The following is a 21,314-nucleotide window of genomic DNA, read 5'->3' as shown; positions in this document are numbered from 1 at the left end:
GGGGGTGGGAGAATGGGATAGACTGGTGATGCGTAGTAAGGAGGGCACGTATTGCATTGTGCACTGGGTGTTATACGCAACTAATGAATCATCGAGCTTTACATCAAAAACCAGGGATGTACTGTATGGTGACTAACATAATATAATAAAAAAACATTAAAATAAAATAAATAAATAAATCTTTAAAAAATTAAAAAAAATAAAAGCAGCATATTTAAAACATATTTCTCACAAATAACTATATGCAGGATTTCTTCATAATAAAACAGTAGTCAAGAGGGCTTTAACATTTTCCTGACCCCGAGTAATGTGTCTATAAACTTCTTTGGTTTTCAGCCTCACAACTATTTATCATCTCACGAATCCACCAATTCATCCATTTTTTTCATCTTTTTCATGGCTTCCTCATGCACTATAGGTGGTAAGGGAGCCCTTTCTGGAGCAGTCTCATGTACTGATTGGTGAATTCCCTCTTCCCTTTTCTGGACATCCAATATTGTTGATTCATGAACACGGAGCTCACAGCCAACAGCACTACAACTCATGCCCAAACAAAGCTTATCTAATACATGTGGTTTCTCCATAAGGCACAATACAGTTCCGTGCTTAGGAACACTAGACAGCATTTCAACACTACACCTGGAGACATTTTAAACAGCAAAATCACCAACAGAAAGCCCAAAAATGCAAAAAATGTGGCAACAAATAGACCACAAAAAGGACATCATTTACAGTATGAGAGCCAAAACAAGCAGGCAGAGCATTGCCTTGTTCTGTCTCAAGTAGAAGTGTGTGTGACAGGGGACTCAAATTTTTGCCCCTCTGTGCATGTCCACAAATGATCACAGAAACACCACAAGTTTTGATTGTGAAATTACAAATAAATTTTAGTGAGTAGACTAAATTTTAATGAGGATCAACTGTATAGGAGATCAACACTAAATTACCAGAGTATAAATCCAATATGGATGAAAACCATGGTTTATTTATCCTTATATGTCAAGTACTTAACACACACTACTCTTCAATACATATTCATCTATTGAATTAATGAATACTAGAAACAAAAAGCATTCTAATCTGCTTGTAGGGTTTTTTTTTTAATTAAGCAATTCTTACATATAACATGAAGAATAGGGAGAATTTACAAATGATCTACTGATTTTTACTGACTGCTCCAATGCCATCTGAAGAAGTTTGAAACTTGACAACTGGTTACCCAAATGTGGAGGACAGAGATGAAACCCGGAGAAAGCACAATGGGGTAAGTAGAGAGACCGACAAGTGTGAAGTTAAGGCAGTTGGCGGGTTCCCTTAAATTAAAGGAAGTTTGGGACATAGATCTCCATCCATCCTGACTTCTGTGGTTTTTCGTTTTGGTTTTTGGTGTTTTTTTAAGTAGTCTCCACATCCAGTGTGCAGCCCAACGTGGGGCTTGAACTCACCACCCCGAGATCAAGAGTCAGATGCTTAACCAACGAAGTCACCCTGGTGGCCCCATCCTGACTTCTGTTGCCTGGATCAGGTCATGCCAGGTCTGGACATCTCAAGGAAGTCATAGTAGTCTCTGTGACTCTTCGTGACAGTTAACAACTGAACTTTAAGGTTTGTTCAGTAAAGAGTAAATTCTTTTCCTCATGTTTGCATGGAGTTCCTGTGTTGTCTAGAATTTCTATGAAGAATTCCTGCTCTCTTGGCAATCATTTCCAAACGCCATAATTTTTACTAATGTCCAAGATCAGTATAACCTCAACAATGAGATCTCAGATTTTAAAATTATCATAATAGCTAACATATATAGTGCTTATTATGTATCAGGTACAAGTCTCAGTGATACATACATATATTATGTGAATAGTATCATAATATTTGTAATTCATAATATTCATATACTGTGAATAAACATGTACTTATTCACAATAAATTTAAGTCACAATAATTTAGGACTAAGAACAATTATTACCTTCCCCATTTTATAAGGAGGAAACAGAGGTACACAGAGGTTAAGTAACCTCTTCGGGGTCAAACAGCAATTAAGTGAGAGAGGAAAGTTTCAAATCTACGTTTACCTTCTGACTCCCACTCACCGAGCCATCTGCAGACATAAAGAGACTGCGCTGTAGTTTGATACGATCTATGGCTACGTTTTGAGTCTGCAGTCCTGTTAATCACTTAGTAATATTTGTTGAACGTGCATCTATTGAACGGTGGTAAAATACAAAGTTTCATTGCACTTGAGGAGTTTGTAAGTTTTCACTGGAGCTTAATAAGAAAGATACCTTGTTTTCTGCTTTGTGTTTGCTTTCTTTCATTCTCCAATTGACACTGTTGTTGTCCTTTTCTCTTTTTTACTAATGTAACCTGCCTCAAAATTAGGTTTATATAAAAAATAAGATCATGTCTTTGTCATGGGGATTTTGTAATCCATGGAGGAAGATCAAGACAACCTGTCAAAGTGAGGTTAAGCATTTTCATCGGTGTGAAAATATGAGCCTAGGAAGTCCAGGAGATACTGTAGCATGAATAGAAGAAAACAATTGTTTCAACTAAGACATGCCTCTATTTTACTACAAACTAAGATGATTTAAAGGCAAGGTAGCTTTATACGGTGACTGCCAGGGCAACCTTGAAAACACATTCTGCTTTGCCCATAACAAAATTACTCATGTGCAGAATGGCTGAATCTGATAGGGAATTCTTATCTAGCCCTCCTGGCTGCGTATCAGCCTCAGAGCCGGGAGAGACAGGGAGAACATGGATCCAGGAGGAGGAGGCACTAGTGTTTACACTCCTCAATATAGAAATCTTCTAAGAAGAAAGTGAGGAAACCAGGCCTGTCAGCATGTTGGTATCCGAGGAAAGCAATCGATCTATTTTTATAAAATACATTTATTAAATGAACTAGCCAAAACTACAGCAATAACACATGATGCTTTAGGAAAGCATGTCTTTTACCCCAGAAAGATTTCCAATGCAACGCCAAGCTAGCAGTTTGGGGTACGTGGAAAACATAAAAGCAGAGAGGTTGATCGGGTACGACTTAAAGTAGCCACTTCTACCCTTGATTCATCTTCGCCCTTTCAAGTCTCCTCAAAATTTCCAGCTTCCCAATATTTAAAAGAACTAAATAAAAGCTGATGGGAGGCAATTAGCAAAACACCAGCAGAATAATAAATAGAGATTTTTTTCCCCCAAAAGCAATCTAACCCATCGAACAAAAATAAAACTGTATTTTGTGAGTGGAGGGAGGTAGAGTGGTTTTCATTATCAAGTATCCAAACTATAACCTCACTCATCTATAATCTCGTTCAAATATAATCTAATCTTACTAAAGCAAGAATGAAATCTTTTTCGGAGGGTGAATGAAAGATGTATCATTATCTTCTCTTTTAAATATGATCATATATTCCCAATCAAATGTCTTAAGATATTTAAGATATGTATTTACTCTTATAGAGTAAAATTTAGGATTTTTAGGAAATATTTGTTATTACACATCCTAATGTTATCACATTATATGACATTCTATTAGTATATCTAAAGTCACCAACAACCTAAAATACATTTTGTTTTCTATTTGGTCCATATTTATTATTTTCTTAAATTTAAATTCATGAAAAATGTTTCATATTAAATCTAAAGTTGTAAGAAGTACGTGGAGGTTCTCTGTTAAATGTGTGAAAATTAAACTCAAAGTGTGGATAGGATTTGAAATGGAGTTATTGAGGAAATGAGGAACGCTCCCTGTCCCTGGGTCTTGTTAAAAATAGGACAGAGTCTCATCTGTCTGGGCGAGTTGGGTGTGGTCCCGACTGGAGGCAGGAGGATGGACTAGAATAGATGACCGCACACTGTCCCTGACATCCTGGGGACTCTACGGTTCTAGAAATGCTTAGACTCGGCACCATAAGAGTAAATGAGTGGAAAACACTTCTGAGTTTGTATTGAACCATGAGGGCCTGAGAAGTAAACACATCCTTCATTCCTGTAACTGAGAAACACCTAGAATATATGGGTAGCCGCCTTTTACCCAATCAATGTATTAGACATGGTAGTGCTAGAAAGGGTCCCAGAAATTAGCCAGCCTTAGGCAGATCTTCACAAAAGTGTGTGTGACTCTTGATTTTAAGAAACTGAATCCCCTGGGCATCCAGAGACGTGTACTATTTAAAGGAATTCTATATTGAATCCTTTCATTAAGAAAATATTCACCCTTGGTTTTGCTTCTTTCTTTTGTTTGTCCACAATTCTGGTTTTCCTAAAGTGAGATGTACTTGTAGAGTACTGTCTTAATTTTCACCACTATGTTAAGAATTGTTTTAAATGACTGGATATTTGTTGACTGTACCATTGTGTAGCTATTAAAATTAAAACTGTAAAAGGTATACAACATAGGAAAGTAGAAATGAAATATTACATGAGAAAGGTAGAACTTGAAATTGTGCACTTGCTGGTTACAAATATATAAAAATCTTAATTATACCAGAATGAAGATCAGAAGCAGCTTTTTACAAGATAAGGGTATGGAAAATTTACATAAATGTGCCTACCGATTTCAAACTTAATTTAAATTTAATGAACTGAACCATTTATGTTTTCTGTTGGCTCTTTGCTTGAAGTGAAATAATGAGGCATACTTCACTGAGTAAGAACTCAGTTCAAATCCTGATTCTGTCATTCTGAAGCCTTGGGCAAGATGTAACCTCACACATCCTTTGTCTTCTCACCTGAAAACCCAAAGATAGTAACCTACAAAGCAGGGTGATTGAGAGGATGACGTGAGATAACATTTAGTAAGTGGCATTGTGCAAGAGCTATCAAATGTAAAAGATTCATGGAAGTCAAACGTAAGCATGGACCCCCAGCAAGCCAACTAGAAAATGGATGGTTAGCAGGCTGGATCCTGCTGGGGTAGGGATGCCCGGACCCAGCTATACTTTGCCCATTCCCCACCAACACCAATTACCCACTAGGCAATCTAGTCTCCTTGCACAGCATTCAGTAAGGGGTGTTAACCCTGCTCTTTGAGCACATAAGAGACACATCTTTCAAAGTGTTGGAATATCCTGATGATTCCACAGCAGTAAACACCACTGCCCTATAATCGTATTATCCAGGAACCTAACTTCCTTCTAGACATCAGGAAGCATGTACTGGTCTTCCGAATGTTAGATTAGATTTCCTCCTCCCTCAAGGCCAGACATCTCCTGAATACAAGGAAATCCATCTAAAGCATCTTGACAGTGCAGGATTACTCGCATTTCATTACCGTTGCTGTGTCACTCACAATATATACAAAACACAGAAAGCCCGGACAGAGACCGGACAGCTTACAATCACTGTATTCCACAATGCACATACAGGAAATGGAAAGGACTGAATTTTATGTGAGCTGGAATTTCGTCCACCAGACAGATGTACGGTCTTGCTTATGTTCCAATACCCATTCAAGTGGGAAGGTTGCAAACATAAGAAGATTCATGCAATTCTAGAAGCATAATTTGATGGAAAGTAATGGCCCCCAAAGTGTAAGTGAACAACAATCTGATTGAAAGCTACCACACTGGGGTGAATTTTAGGCCCCTGTTATTGTTTGATAATCCTTATCAGTGATGAAATGGAATTGGGAAAATTCTCAATTCTGGTATGATGTCAGATATGACAAGATTATTAACACTTACAAGAAGAAAACTGAAAGCATTCTTCTTAAATTAGAGATATATGTAAACAAAAAATTTTGATAGAAAAGTGCAAGGACAACATTAACCCGTGCCCTGAAATTCATACTCTCTGCTAATGTAACAGGAGAAATTATTATCGAGACATAAACATCAAAAATGGGTTCAAGATTACAATGGAACACATGTTAAGGATACTGATAAATCAATAGTGGATTTGTCTCGTTCCCTTTTATAATAATAGAACATGATACTATCCTAAAAGAGGGGTGGACTGTAAGAGCTTGGTAGAGTTCATACTTTACTGAGCATGAGACAGTGCTTTATTAGACCATCCAATTGAATCATGATGTAGTAAATTATGGGAGATCTAGAAAATACATCTAAATATTAGAAAATATTTAAAGAGAAGATGAAAGGCCCGAGATTATTAGTCAACAGAAAAGATGCCTGAGTTATCACAGCACTGACTAAACATTATCCATCTTCCACAGGGCTGGATATGATTTCTTAATGTCAAAAATTGGAATTTAAGCACCTAGAAAGAAGTGATTTCTTGATAATAAAAATGACTGAATTGATTTTTTTTAAGATTTTATTTATTTATTTGAAAGAGAGAGAGAGTGAGAACAAGCGAGGAGGAGGGTCAGAGGGAGAGGGAGAAGCAGGCTTCCCGCTGAGTAGGGAGCCTGATGCGGGGTTTGATCCCAGGACTCCAGGATCATGACCTGAGCTGAGGGCAGCTGTTTCACCGACTGAGCCAATCAGGTGCCCCCCAAATGACTGAATTCTTGAATATTGAAGGAAGTTATGTGACCGTACAAAGTCTATAGGTCGGTGACAAGAAGCTCTGCCTAATATGAGCTAGTTTGATGCTTATGAGATTCAAGGTGTTAGACCAGAGCAGGTCTAGAGGTCTTAGCCAAGTCTTACATGTTGTTAACATTTTGACTTATTTCTTTCTTTGAGTTGCTGCCCTTTTTTATGCACATGCTCTCCTTATGTGACATCATCCCTTCCCTTGGTTTTGACTACAAGCTATGTAGAGTGCTGACTCCAAACTCACCTCCATCTCTGACCTCTCCTCTTAACTTCATACCCATGGATATAAATACTTGCTGGACACATTCACTCACATATTCACTGGCACCTCCCCCAACAAATACTTTCATACAAATGTTTATAACAGCACTATTCAAGATAGCCAAAAGATGGAAACAACCCAAGTATCCATCAATAGATGAATGGATAAACAAATTGTGATATAAACATACAACGGAATATCACTCAGCCACAAAAAAGAATGAAGTACTGATACATGCATTCTACAATGTGCTCAAAAACACGCTTACTGAAAGAAGCCAAACTAAAAAAAAAAAAAAAAGCCACATGTTGTATGATTCCATTTATATGAAATATACAGAAGTGGCAAATCCACAGAAAGAGAAAGCAGATTGTTAGCTGCCAGAGGCTGGGAAGAGAATGGAGTGTAGGAGTGATTGCTTAATGGGTAATTTTCTAAATTAACTTCCATGTAGCTTACAATGTTTATCATATGAGTAAGTAAAGTAAGTGAAACAGTAATTAATAAGAACGTGTTCATTTATTTATTTTTTAAATGATTTTATTTATTTATTTGACAGAGAGAGAGACAGCCAGTGAGAGAGGGAACACAAGCAGGGAGAGTGGGAGAGGAAGAAGCAGGCTCCCAGTGGAGCAGGGAACCTGATGCGGGGCTTGATCCCAGGACTCTGGGATCATGCCCTGAGTCGAAGGCAGATGCTTAACGACTGAGCCACCCAGGCACCCCAGAATGTGTTCATTTAAACTTTCTATATATATATCATGGTATATAATGCATGTGCCGTGTGGTAGTCACACTTCAAGATGGCCTCCAACGATCTCCATTCCCAGTACTCACATTCTTTCATAGTCAGTCCCTTTTCACAATGTAACTAATAAAATATGGCAGGATTGATATATGTCACTTCTGAGATTAGATTATAGAAGACATTGTAGCTTCTGTCTTGGCTGTCTATGGCTCGGGCACTCTCTCTTTTTCTCTCTCTCTCTCCTATAGAAAGGCTCATGTGGAGAGAAACTGAGGATGCAGCCAATAGCCACATGAGTGAGTTTAGAAGTGGATCCTCCAGCCCCAGTCAAACCTTCATGTGACTACGGTTTTACTTGATAGCTAAGTCTCATGAGAGGCCCTGAGCCAGACTCGTCCAGCTAAGCCACTTCCAAATTCCCCGACCCTCAGAAACCATGTGAGATAATGAATGTTTATTTTTTAAGTTGCAAACTTTGCAGTAATTTGTTAAGCACCAATAAATAACTAACACAATTATTAAAACTCAACAGAAACCATGGCAATTATTTGGAACTTAGACCAACAAATGATTTTTTCAGGGAGTAGTGTTTTATCATTAACATTGTTTAGCGATAAAAGGGTACATAGTGATAATATAAAACATACTGACTTTAGTTAGCTTTCTTATTGCTTTGAAATTCTCCACAGATAATGCACCCCCTTATTGTCTGTACCCAGAATGAAACGCTCCCACTGCTCTCATATATCCTGGCGTAGGTTAGCCATTATCACTCCTTCCCTGGAATAGCTAGAGTTTCTGATTCTAGTCTCGCCCAACTGTGCTGAATGTGTCTGCCATGGTGATAGCAATGTAATCTTTCTAATCATAAATCTGACCTTGTAACTCAGATTGCAATTCAGATTGTATAAAACCCCTTAATAACTCCCTTGTGCAGGCAGAATAAAGCTCAGGTGATTTACAAAACCCTTCATTGCTGCCTTTGCAGAAAAATTTTGCTTATTGCACAGTAGTATTCTAATAAGATTGTCATGATCTGGCCCCCACTTCAGCCTTTCCTGCCTCAATTCCTACTCACCTCTCTACGTACTTGTCATTGTAAGCCATGAGGAAAGACTGGTAGTCACGAACTATACATACACTCTTTTGCACATACTGATCTTTGGAATTCTCCAATTCTCCTCTACCCCTACTCCATTCTAATTGCATCTCTATTTACTCAGTAAATATAAACTATACTAAAAAATGTCTTTTCTTAGAGAGGCTTCATTGGACTTCTTCAGTCCAAATAAAGTGTTTCCTCCTTATCCAGCTCACCATATTCTGTAGCAATCATGCATTTACATGTCTGTTTTCTCTACTAGGCTGAGAGCCACTCAAGGACAGGAACAATATTTAATTTGTCCCTACTGCCCTGTTGATTCACAGTGTCAGCCCACCCAGTATACATGTGCTAAACAATGGAATGAATAAATATTGAAAATTAAAGCAACAGCAGCAACAAAAACTATCCACTATCACAACGTCCTAGCTCACATACTGTTGTAAATTTTACACAAGAATTTCCATATTTTTACAGAAATTATCAATTTCTGTTCATACTATTAACATGGTTTAGCATTCTGAATTTGTTTTGTTTCAGATAGCTTTTACTGCTCTCTGTTCAAGCTCACTAATCTTTTCTTCTGCAGTGTCTAAGTTTCTATTAAACTTTCCAAGTACACCTTTCATCTCAGGCATTTTTTTTTTATGCATAAGCAGAGATCATAACTGCAAGTTAAATATACCTTCTAGTAAGGTCGTCCGCTAGAATGTGCCCCTTCAGGCTATAATACATAAATCATCTTTCCTGTCTTTCTTCAGTCCTACCTTCTTTCTTTCCATCCTTCTACCTTCTTCATTATCCCATTAAAAAGAAATCTATCAACATTAGTTTCTTTCAAATTTGCGGCAACTTAGTTCATCATGATGGTGTTTCTGGTGGTGATTTTGGGGACAACAGTAGTGGAAGAGGCGGTGAGAGTGATGGCAGGTTCAGAGAAGAAAAAGGGAGAGGAGAGAAAGGGTAGTACTGAACATTATGAAACAATAGGACCTTCAGCATCAGAAGTCCTGGGATTTTGCCCTAGATTTTTAACTTACCATAGAGAACTACCTCAGTGAGGCCAATCATTGAATATCTCTGAGCCTTGGTCTTTTTCCTTACATAAAATCACTAATAATAATTAATACTTTTGTAGTGTTTAACTTGTGCCAGGCACTATTCTAAGTGCCATTTGTATATGAACTCATTTAATCTCTCAACAACCTCATTTTACCCTTTCCCAGCTAGGGGGTGGAACAGCCAGCTTTAAACCTAGGCAGCCTGACTCCAGAGTCTGTGCCCTTAGTAAAAATATCTACCTGGAAGGATTTCAGGGAAGATCAAAGGAGGTAACTCATGAGAGAAGGTTCGCAAACTAAAAAGCAATTATGATGTTAAAATAATTTCAAGATAATGGTGATGGCAATGATGGTGACAAAATCCAGGTAAGACTACAAGAAGTCCTGGGAACCAAAACAAAGTGTTGCTGAGAATTCAACTATAATTTAAATCTGGAAAATGTACAAGCATTAAGGAAGCTGAAGATGATGTTTCCTTTAGGCGTTCTTTCCTTCTTCCCCAACATCTAGTAAGTAGAGTCACCAATGCCTTCCACCTGGACTTGGCTAATAATCTATGTGCCAGAGAACCCATACCCTAGAAGATAAAAACTGATAGAATTTCTAATCTTGGGTTTTTATTTTTATTGAATATTTCTATGTGATCTTGAAACATGTTATAAGTTTTCATTTCCGAACTGCATTGAAGAGCACGTCTGTGTGTGTACACGTATGTACGTGCATATATCACTATGCGTGCACGCTGGTTAAACCTCGGCTTTTAAGACATTCTTTGTTCTAACCCATTTTTAAATACTTAAAATCTCTAACATCTAAGGATTGAAATGACTGTAAAATAGTTGCCTTTAATCTGGGTGGAAGGTTAACTTTTTTTTTAAAGAAAGAAACAGGGAAAGGCAAACATTCTCTTCTATCTCTTTGGAGCCTGCCTTCCTTTCTTTCTTTCTTTCTTTCTTTCTTTCTTTCTTTCTTTCTTTCTTTCTTTCTTTCTTTCTTTCTTTCTTCCAGGTTTATTTATTCATTTATTTGACAGAGAGAGAAAGCACAAGTAGGAAGAGCTGCAGGCAGAGGGAGAGGGAGAAGCAGGCTCCCCATGGAGCAGGGAGCCCGACATGGGGCTCGATCCCAGGACCCTGAGATCATGACCTGAGCCGAAGGCAGACTAAGCCACCCAAGTGCCCCTCTTTGGAGACTTTCTGTAGAAGTTCCATTATTGGAGAGCACACTGGAAACATCCTTATTAAAAGAGCCTTAAAATCTTGGGAGCACAAGCACCTTTTCTTGACCTCTTCTATGAAATCGTAAAATCTCAGCCTACCTCACACAGGCATCTAAACATATGGCTGCACAGGGCAGGCGATTTTAAAAAGTGAAATTACAGTTGAAAGAAATAACCCTCAGTAGATTAATAACATGATTTTGTTGGTCCTCTTAAAACATTTTTTAAAAAGTCATGCCATTAAATGATTTTTGTCAAAAGCATTTTGAAAACCTGGAAAGTGAGGGCACAACATTTTAAATCTATCTCTAGGAAACGTTGACCTCCACAAAATCCAGATTTCTAACAAAAAGTGACTGGAGGACTGCTGGCCTATAGAAAAAAAATCAGACAATAAGGTGAGAGAAATGTTTTCCCTTCCCATTCCACTGGCTTACTCCCACTCCCTTGACTCCTGAAAATTTTAGATTATTTGAGGTTTTGATGTTATCAAAGGTTATAATAATACTCATCAGCAACCTGTTTACAAACAGATTCTTAAGATGAGCTAATGACTGCATATAATAGAACTATGGTTCCTTGAGGGCAGGGTCCGTATCTTTACTTGCCTTTAGAGCCTATCAACAAATAGTCTCTTGCATACTGATGGTGCTTACTGCATGCTCACTGGATGAATTAATTAGTTACTAAATTATTTCATTTGTCCCTTGGTGGAGATGGTCATCTGGGTTAGGTCAGTTAAAATGATAAAGAGGTGAAATCTTCTGTATGGACCACCTTTTCCAAACAGAGCTGTTTGGGGATTGTATGTCCTTGATAGTAAACTGAGTCCTTAGTTTCACTGTGTTCTTGGATAGCAGCATCCAACTCCATGCATTACTTGCTAAATTTAGGACATAGTAGTCCAGCATCATCATCAACATTAATAAATATTCATGGTAATGGAGTTCCCTCAACTGTGCCCAATTTTAGTTCTCAATAAATTTACCAAAACCAATTTTTAGTTCATGTATACTTTTTGTCTATTTCATTTCTTGGTTGGAGTTATACAACAATATGGTGGGAGTTGAAAGGAGCAAGCATGGAGGGGAGGAAAGAACCACAAGCCAAGAGGTAATGTAGAGGATGGGGATGAATCTGGAAAAATGGGAAGGATCTGGCCAAGAAGGGAGTTGTGAGCTGTGATAAAAAGTGTGAACTCGGGGCGCCTGGGTGGCACAGCAGTTAAGCATCTGCCTTCGGCTCAGGGCGTGATCCTGACGTTATGGGATCGAGCCCCACATCAGGCTCTTCCGCTATGAGCCTGCTTCTTCCTCTCCCACTCTCCCTGCCTGTGTTCCCTCTCTCGCTGGCTGTCTCTATCTCTGTCGAATAAATAAATAAAATTTAAAAAATCTAAAAAAAAAAAAAGTGTGAACTAAACAGTGCTTCCTAAACTCTGGTGGGGGATAGGGGACACATTCTGAGAATTTTTAGATTTATGTTTTATTTTGATGAAAAAACATTTTTAAAGCATATTCCACTTATAAAGATAATATGATTTTAGTTTCTTAATGCAGGGGTCTACAAAATAGGGCCTAAAGATAAATATCTAAGAAATATCAAGCTAGAAAATTTACACAGAACCTTCTTGAAGACTGTAAAACAATCCCCTGTTCACGACAAATCTTTATTGTGGAGTAAAACCACTGGTTCCCTTTTATCTACGTTCTTATTTGTTTAAGCCTCTCAGACTTCTAACATTTATGTCAGTCACACTTTCACCTTGCAAAACCTGGCCTTTCTATTTTAAGTGTTCAGTAAATGTATTACAGACATCACCTAGTTACCTAGTGTGGAAGCAAGAGTACTCACAATCAGTACTTCTCCAAGTTCCACGTGCAGTCTTGCTAATAAATCTAAATCCCATTTCCAATTCGCTGATGTTCTAGTACAGGGGGTTTTGTAGCAAAATTTCTAATCTTACCTTCAATTATTTCAATACTCTTTGGCAGATGGCATTAGAACAAAGGCATTAATCAATGCTAATTGGTTTGGTCCATTTCTGATCACCTATAGTTAGAAAAAAAAAAAGTTTTCCTTTGTTTTTAAGCGATCCCAGATTGGAGATCTCAGATGGGACAATTTGTGCTTCGACGTCTTTAACTTGTTTCTGCAAGGAGGGCACAGCTCCCCACCTTTCACCTCACACAAGCTTCTCATGGCTGACCCGCTCTCTTCCAGCCTGTCTGCTCAAAGAGGTTTTCCCTGACAACTCTACTTAAAATTTCTAACCCAACCATCACAAAGCTGGTCTCCCCCCATTATACTGTTGCTTTCTTCATAGAGTTTGCCACAATTTATCGTGGTTTTATTTCTGTCTGTCACTAGATGGTAAGCTCCATGCGGGCAAAGATCAAGTTAACTGTATCCCTAATGGTATCTATGTGTGTCCTGCTTATCAAGGATGCCTCCTAAATGTTGACAAAGGTATAAATACACAGCTTCTCTTGGAGAACATCACTCAGTGGCTCATGCTCTCCTAGTGGTCATCTTCGCACAAATTTCATTAAGAATCTTTCCTGAGCTTCTTCTCCCAAACATGCTAAGTATGAAGAACACATTTCAAAGAATTTGCTATTATTCAAAAAAAATTTTTTAAGAGCAAGCCCACGTGGGTTTGTTAGAGAAATAGCTGATCCAGGTTTGGGCACGAACTATACAAAAACCTGGACAATGTTATCAAACTCGAAAGCAAAAAATCTATCAAACTATTGGGATCTGGTTAAAAAAAAAAGACACAGGAGTCAAGTCAAAGAGTCTCCCATTGGCCAAAGATGGGACAATCTGAGCACCAATAAGAATAATGCCTGTCATGGTTTGAAACAAATAAAATAAATAAAAACCTGTAAGTTCAGAATAGTATTTAAAACTGGTTAGCATTGGAGTTCCCTATGGCATCAACTCATTATTCAGAAGATTAGTAAATAGGGAAAAATTTATCCTGCTTTTTCTGTGCTAATTGTATTTCAAGTTAACCAGAGTTTGAAGAAAATTCTTCTCCATAGACAATTTCCCACTAATAAGTGCAGAAGAAATGATGAAATTTTAAAACCATTATTTTGTCACACCAAATGAAATAATGGGTTGAGATAACACTCCTGAATGACTATTAAAACCATGGAACTTTTAAATGGATAAACCAGACTGATAATACCAGAACTTCTGATCAATCTCAGTATCACTAAAAATGAGACAATCGGGCATTATGTGTCTCCTGATGGGATATGACGCACATCACATCACCTATGTGTGTTCAGCACCATCTAGGAAGCATTCTTCGCCAAAAAAAAGTGAACCTGAATGTAATGAAACCTCTAGAACTAACCATCACTTTAAATGACACCAGGAGGTTGAAATCAACCAGCCATGTGGGACATTTTCTAAAACAAACACCCTGATTTCTTTAACAAATAAACATCAAATTAAAAAGTGAGTGGGAGTGAACTTTTATATATTAAAAGAGGCTTATGTGATACATCAACCAAATTTAAGAGTGGACATTGTTTCAGTCTGATTTAAATGAACTGCAAAAGCAATTTTTAGATAGCCAGAGAAAAATGAACAAGAACTGGGTATGAGTTGATCTTAACAAATTATTATGAATTTTGTTAGATGGCATCATGATATTTTGTTTAAAAAAAGTTCTTATTTGAAGTAGATATTAAAATAGTTGCAGGTGAAATGACATGATGTTTGGGATTTGCTTGAAAATACTACAGAAAAATAAAAGCATGTTTGTGTGTGGGGGGGTGTGGGTACAGGTGTAACAAGATTGACAACTGTTGATAAGTGTTGAAGCTGGTTCATTACTCTGTTCTCTCTGCTTTTGTATTTGTTTGAAAATGACCAGGATTAAAATTAAAAGCTGAGTTTTGTTTTCAAAATGTGTTAGTATTGGGGCACCTGGGTGGCGCAGTCGTTAAGTGTCTGCCTTCAGCTCAGGGCGTGATCCCAGTGTTCTGGGATCGAGCCCCACATCAGGCTCCTCCTCTAGGAGCCTGCTTCTTCCTCTCCCACTCCCCCTGCTGTGTTCCCTCTCTCACTGGCTGTCTCTCTGTCAAATAAATAAATAAAATCTTTAAAAAAAATGTGTTAGTATAAAATATGGCAAACATACAAAAAAGGTCTATGAACCACTTAAAGAAAAACATTGAAATATATTCTTATGTATCCAAACCCAGTGCAAAACATGAAACGTTACCATCTCTACCAGTCCCCTTTGGTCCTTTCCTGAATATCTCACCCTTCTCCCTCAGAGATATCCACCATTCTGAATTTTCTGATATCTCCTTATTTTTCTTCATAGAGTGTTTTGTTTTACTATTCATGCACCATTCTTACACAATATACTATCTAGTTATTTTTTCTGTTTTTGAACTTGATACAAATGGAATGATGCTTTATGTTGACTTGCTTCTTCAACATCAATTTTGAAAAGATACATGTTGATGCTTTTAACTATAGTTTATTCATTTTCACTGCTGCAAAGTGTTCCATTGTGTGCATGTACCATAACCTCTTTATCCATTCAACGGTTGATAGACATTTGAATTTTTAGTATATCGTGAACACTTCAGTATGGAATACTTTCTTTGAGGTAAGTACCTACAAGTAGAATTACTGTGTCATAGTATACATGCAAATGAAATTAGGCGATGCCAAACTGTTTTCTAAAATGGTGGTTGTACCAATTTCTTTAGAAAGCAGTTCTCAAGATTTTCCTCTCTTCTGCATCTTCACCTAATGCTTAATATTTTCAGTCTTATTTTTTGTCAATCTGGTAAGTGTGAAATGGTGTCTTATTATTATTTTAACCTGCATTTCCTTTATTATTAATGAGTGTGAACATCTTCTCACAAGGTATAGGAACATTTGAGCTTCCACCTCTGTGAAATATACATTGGTCTTTTGCTCATGTTCTAAAAAAATATACATTGGTCTTTTGCTCTTTTTCTTATTGATTCCAAGGAGTACTTTGTATATTCTGTATATTAACTTTTTATAGTTTTATGGATTATACATAACTATTTAGTGGCTTGCTTCTTCACTTTATAGAATCCTCTGATGAACCAGCGTTCTCAATTTTCATATAGTCAAATTGATCAATCTTGCACTCTTGGTCACCTTATTAAAGGAATCTCTCCTTACCTCAAGGGTACAAATATATTTCCCTACATTATCTTCTAACACCCTTACCATTTTGTTTTTTAATTTAGGTCTTTAATTCACTTGAACTTTTTTGTTTCCCTTTTGTGAGGCAGGGCTCCGATTTCATTTTTTCCATATGGATAGCCAATGACCTAGAATCATTTACTGAAAAGCTCATTCTTTCTCCACTGCTCTGCAATACCATTTCAGTCATAAATCAAGTGTCTACATAATTGTGTGTGTGCTTCTGGGTTCTTTAACACAGGCTGAATTATCATCTAGAAAAAACTAGAACAGTCTAAGTTTGGCAATTTCCCTTATCACCTCAAGCCTTTCGAACACAAGTTCCTAAAACACAAGTTAGTTCATGTCAGTTCTCTGCTCAAAAACATTAAAGGGTCCTACATTGAAACAATGTAAGGAACTTTAAAGCCCCCCTCACTAGACAGTGAACCATTCTGACCTTCAGATTTACATTAACCTCAACAATGCCCACCACAGAGCAGAAGCTCAGTAAATACCAGTTTCTGTATAGGATTTTACATAGGCTAACTGTTAATTTTTTTTTTAAGAGAACATGATTTGTTTCCTGACATATTCAAAATGTTCCCATATGAACTTATACTTATTTTGTTTTGTTAAAATGTATAACCTTAAAATTTGTCTAAATCATATAAGATTATAAGGGTTTCAAGTCACTTTCTTTGTCTTAAAGTGTGTTACTAACCTGCTTTGAAATGTAACTATATAAAAGTATAACTGTTTAACAAAATCACGCATTCCATTTCAGTCTGATTTACCTTTTGTGCTGTTATGAAAATAGACTCTTGGAAAACCAAAATGACAAAACAAAGTAATCAAGGTCTATTTAATAACAAATGAATTTTTTATTACATTTTATTAGATGTGCAAGAACTCCAATTTGGGGTGTGATTTCTTACTTATTCTACTGTACATTTTGGTATTATCTCTTCTTGAGTTAGAATAGAAAAGTCTTCTACAGGCAGCTTCAGGGACCAATTAAGTCCATTAAATTATATCCAGTTACATAGTGAACTGGACCACTGCTGTCTGGGGCTGTCTAGAACTGTGACAATTAGGAGATGGAGAGAGGCAGAAAGAGAGATTGATTTTATATGTCACTGAAGCACACTGCAACAATATGCCAGCATGACTTTCAAAATGGCCTTAAAATATTCCAAACTCAGGGAGTTTCCTTGCTCCTGAGTGGGAGTTGACAGACTGTCTGGCAGCATTAGAAAGAGGCAGAGAAAAGCTGATGTCTATATTGTGTCCTCTAATAATAACATTCTGCCTCTTTGCGGCATCTCCCCTTAGAAAGATCCGTCTGTTTGTTGTGAGGTGTGTGTGTGTGTGTGTGTATTTCAGAGAGCTTGCCTCCCCTTGTGCAGGGGGCATGATTTCACCTCTCACATCTGGGAAACCCGAACCGAAGGACACTAACCCTCCCAAGGTCACCTAGAAAATTAGTGTTGTGGCCTGGGGGGTTTGGGGAACAGAACCCAAGTGTCCCGACTTCAGCTCTGTGGCTGCACACTCAATCATTTTCGATTACATGTAAAAAAAAAAAAAAATCACTGGGCGGGGAAAGTGAGAAATTGATCAGATTTCCTCCGCTTTCCCCTTAATTCCCCTCCCCCTTACGAAGATAAAAACTCGGGAAAGAAAACGAGGTGTCCACTTTGCAGTTCTTAAACTGGGTCCCCCAAGCCACCCCCACTCCCCCACCCCCGACACAAAGCGATCGGGCTCCCAGGGTTTCCTCCCGTCCAACCGCGAGCCCTGGAGGTGAGGAGTGGTTAAAACTCAGCCCTCACCTCCAGCGGGTCCCGGGCTCCGCGGCGCCCAAGCCCCGCCCCGCGCGCCCTTCCCCCCACCGCCTCGGCGCGCCAGCCCCTCTCCCCTCTCCCAATCGGGCGCACCCACCCCAGATGCCGCCTGGCACCGAGCGTAGCCGTCGTCGCCGCCGCCTCCGCAGCACTTTCCACTTGTACTGATCACCTCCGAGCCCCGCTCTCCCTGCTCGCCGGAGCGGAGCGCGGCCCGCGCGCCAGCCCTTGGCAGCCTCGGAGCAGTCGGGCTCCGGGAGGCAACTCCTTGGGAGCGCCCTGTCCGGGGTGCCCTCTGCGCTCTGCAGTGTCTTTCTCTCTGCCTGGGAGGAGGAGGAGAAGAAAGAGGAGGAGGAGGAGGACGGCGACGACGACGACGTCTGGTCCGGGCTGGGAGGTGGAGCAGCGGCAGCCGCCGCCGCCGCCGCCGGAAAGGGAGAGGCAGGAGAGATCGAGACTTGGAAACCCCAAAGTGCCCGCGACCCTGCAAGGCAGGCTCACGGCAGGCTCCCTTCCAGCTTCATGGGCAAAGTGTGGAAACAGCAGATGTACCCTCAGTACGCCACCTACTACTACCCCCAGTATCTTCAAGCGAAGGTAAAGGGGAGCCGGGGGGCGGGGGGCGCCGGGGGCGCGCGCGGGTCGGGCCCGGGCAGGGGCGCGCGCGGCGAGCCCCCGCCACCCCCGGCGGAGTTGATGGAGGGTTGCTAACTATAGCGCTGGCCTGGGTGGCGCGGGGCGGCGCGCGGGGCGGCGGCTGCCCGGGGAGAGGAGTGCGGGGATCGGGTTACAGAAAGCCGTGGGGGGAGAGACTAGACAGGAAAGAGCCGCCGGCCCCTTCCTGGCCCGGGAGGCGGGGAGGGTCGCGGGGCCGAGCGGCGCCCCTCGCCAAGCGTTGGCGGCTCGGCCGCGGAAGCTTGGGGCCCCGCGGCAGGACCCGCGGGCGGCGCGGCTTTTCGACCAATTCTCCTGGGCCTCGCCCTGCGAGCGGTAACTCTTGGCTTCCCTCGGAGTGGTGCGCAGCCTCCCGCCCCCCAGGGACGCCCCTCAACCTCCCGCGCGCGCGATGACTGGCGCTTGGGGGTGGTGGGGGGGGAGGACTGGACGTTTTCTTCCCCGCCTCCGGCCTTGCGCGCCCGCCCCTTGCCTTGATCTTTGTGCGGTGTGGCACTTCACCTGGTTACTGATTTCTACTTTTACGCTGGTGTTTTGGGTAGAAAAGTGGCCAAAGTTCACTCACCGTTCATTGATGTCCTTTTTAATCTTCCCTGTAGCTTTTGCAAAGGAAGACAATGGGCAGATTTCAGTGCAGAAAAAGAAGTGACTTTAGTTTAGAAGAATACTATCCTATATGTTGACCACAGATCCATTTCCAGTGGTGCTTTCTCAAAAGTGGCCTTGGCATACTCTTAGGTAACACAACTGGTGACATGTAGGCGTACAAATTGCAACTGACTTTCCAGGGACCCTGGGTGCCTTGTTAGTGGGCCTACCTTATTTTTAGTAAGATTTGAGGCATTCCGAACGCATAAAAAAATACATACATATATAGACACACATATATATGTATTGGGCCTATCGAGAGTGAGGGTCTCACTGCTTTGGAAGCTTCTTTCATAATCTGGGAGGATTGAGGTTGGATGCACCAGCCCTCTTCAGCGATTAGCATCTTCTGTCACTACTCCGGTGCCCTTCTAGATCGCAAAAGACTCAAGTATGGATGCAGTGCCTGAACTTATTTTGGTAGGTTGTAATCATGTCCTCCTTGCTGGCAGAGGACATTCCTGGCCTGGTGCAAAGAATCTCTGATTCAATCTTGATAAGCTTTCCTTTCTTACAGTGTGTGTGGTCCATGTTCTGTACCTACAACATAGCTCTGCATTTGCTCACGTAAAAAAAGGACACTTGTCAGCACTGAGACCAGAAATTTCTAGCAATCAAGGGCCTCCTTTTTACTCCCCCCAATATGCATCTTACTTTGGGTAGCCAGAAAGCTGCAAGATGGTAGAAGCGAGGATACCCATTATTCATTTCTGTGTGGTCCCCACATATTTGCTTTCAGGGACCCAAGGTAGGTGCTCATTTTTTTGTGAGCTACAATGTAAATACAGGTTGTTCAAAGAAATTTTGAGGTATAAGCAATGCACTACCTTTTAGATATCATATATGTTTAATGCACTTGTTTAAATTATGCGGCATTGTGCGCCTAAAGGACAGCCTATTCACCACTTAACTGTATGAATAATAAATACATACACTCAGGTGAAGAAGAAAAAGGGCCATGTTTCTACAGGCACATTCACCTTAGTAATTTTATGTACCATTAGTAAGTTAGAAACCAAGTACATAGCATTTAATATAGCTAATGCAATGCCATTTGGCTCTTTTTGCCCCGTAAATAATTGAAGAGAGAGACAAACGGCCAGAGCCTGCTCCAGTAATTAGGGTCGGAGCCCAGAAAGCTTTAGGGCCCATTTTCTGAAAGTGTGCTTCCTGCATAAAGCATTTAATATTGATTTGTGTTACAGTAAATGACATTCTCAAAACATATCTTGCTGTTTCTACTATGAACTGAAATCCTATTACTCCTGAATTTCTTTGTTTCAGGAGAAAGACACACGTACTGACTTGACCTACATAACATGGTATTCAAGTCTGACAATTAAACCTAAATTCCCTATTGTAAAGAATCTTCATTATCTCAGAAAGGGGCATCTCCTAAAATGTAAAGTGACTAGATGCAGATTTTAGGTAAGCACAGTTTGAAACACCTACCTCTGTTTTTTTTCTCCCTGACATATTTGTTGCTAACAGGGTAGTGTGAGTCATTTAAAAAAGAGAGAGAGAGAGAGAGAGAGAGAGAGAGAGAGACTTCGTTTGATTCGTGGTTAGTTTAAAAACAGGTGTTGCCCAATCTACCTAAAGAGTTAATAGTCTCTCTTAGAGTCTGGTCTCTGGTGATGGTCCTTGCCTCGGTGTGTGTGTCTTTTAACCTTCCTGAAACATGGGATAGAAAACATCAGTCTGTTTAAAGTACAGTGATGTGTTTGCTAGTCAAGTTGTTTTGAAACTTCTGTTTGGAAGCTGTATCAAAAACTGAGGAGTGGCATATCTGACTCAAACCTGCGATCCAGAGACGGATGTGATGGCTTTGTGTTTCTTTTCATCTGAAGGAATACATAGCAATTAGAACGGCACTTGAAAGGAGTTTTGTTACCATACTTTACAAAGCTAACCTATGTCAAATGATTCTTCTTGAGTTAATCATCCAATCAGAGTCTGTCTTAGCCATTTTATTTAGTACTTTTCCCCCATAGAAACATGTTGGTTACTTCTACATTTATTAACAGCAGCGACAAGAAAAATCTATGGAGCTCTGTTA

At 39.8% G+C, this 21,314-nt stretch overlaps 1 protein-coding gene and 1 long non-coding RNA gene across 5 annotated transcripts in view; one reads left to right on the top strand and one right to left on the bottom strand.

Annotated features, from left to right (window-relative positions):
• The window catches only part of LOC148110742 (uncharacterized), a 53,012-nt gene extending 34,695 nt beyond the window's left edge, over positions 1-18,317 (bottom strand). Inside the window, exon 1 of the long non-coding RNA XR_015723964.1 lies at positions 18,030-18,317. This is a non-coding gene — a long non-coding RNA (uncharacterized LOC148110742). The remainder of the gene's footprint in view (positions 1-18,029) is intronic.
• Positions 18,313-21,314, top strand: part of RBMS1 (RNA binding motif single stranded interacting protein 1) — a 210,092-nt gene continuing 207,090 nt past the window's right edge. For all 4 annotated transcript variants that reach the window (XM_045780924.2, XM_045780956.2, XM_045780947.2 and 1 more), the window contains exon 1: positions 18,313-18,529. In XM_045780924.2, the coding sequence (XP_045636880.1) occupies positions 18,455-18,529 (75 nt within the window). In that variant the 5' untranslated portion in view covers positions 18,313-18,454. The remainder of the gene's footprint in view (positions 18,530-21,314) is intronic.

Source organism: Ursus americanus, chromosome 1, assembly GCF_024610735.1.
Source record: "Ursus americanus isolate L20-20 chromosome 1, mUrsAme1.1.p, whole genome shotgun sequence".
NCBI classification, from domain to species: domain Eukaryota; kingdom Metazoa; phylum Chordata; class Mammalia; order Carnivora; family Ursidae; genus Ursus; species Ursus americanus.
The sequence above is the reverse complement of the archived record's forward strand: the minus strand, read 5'-3'. Positions and strand labels throughout refer to the sequence as shown.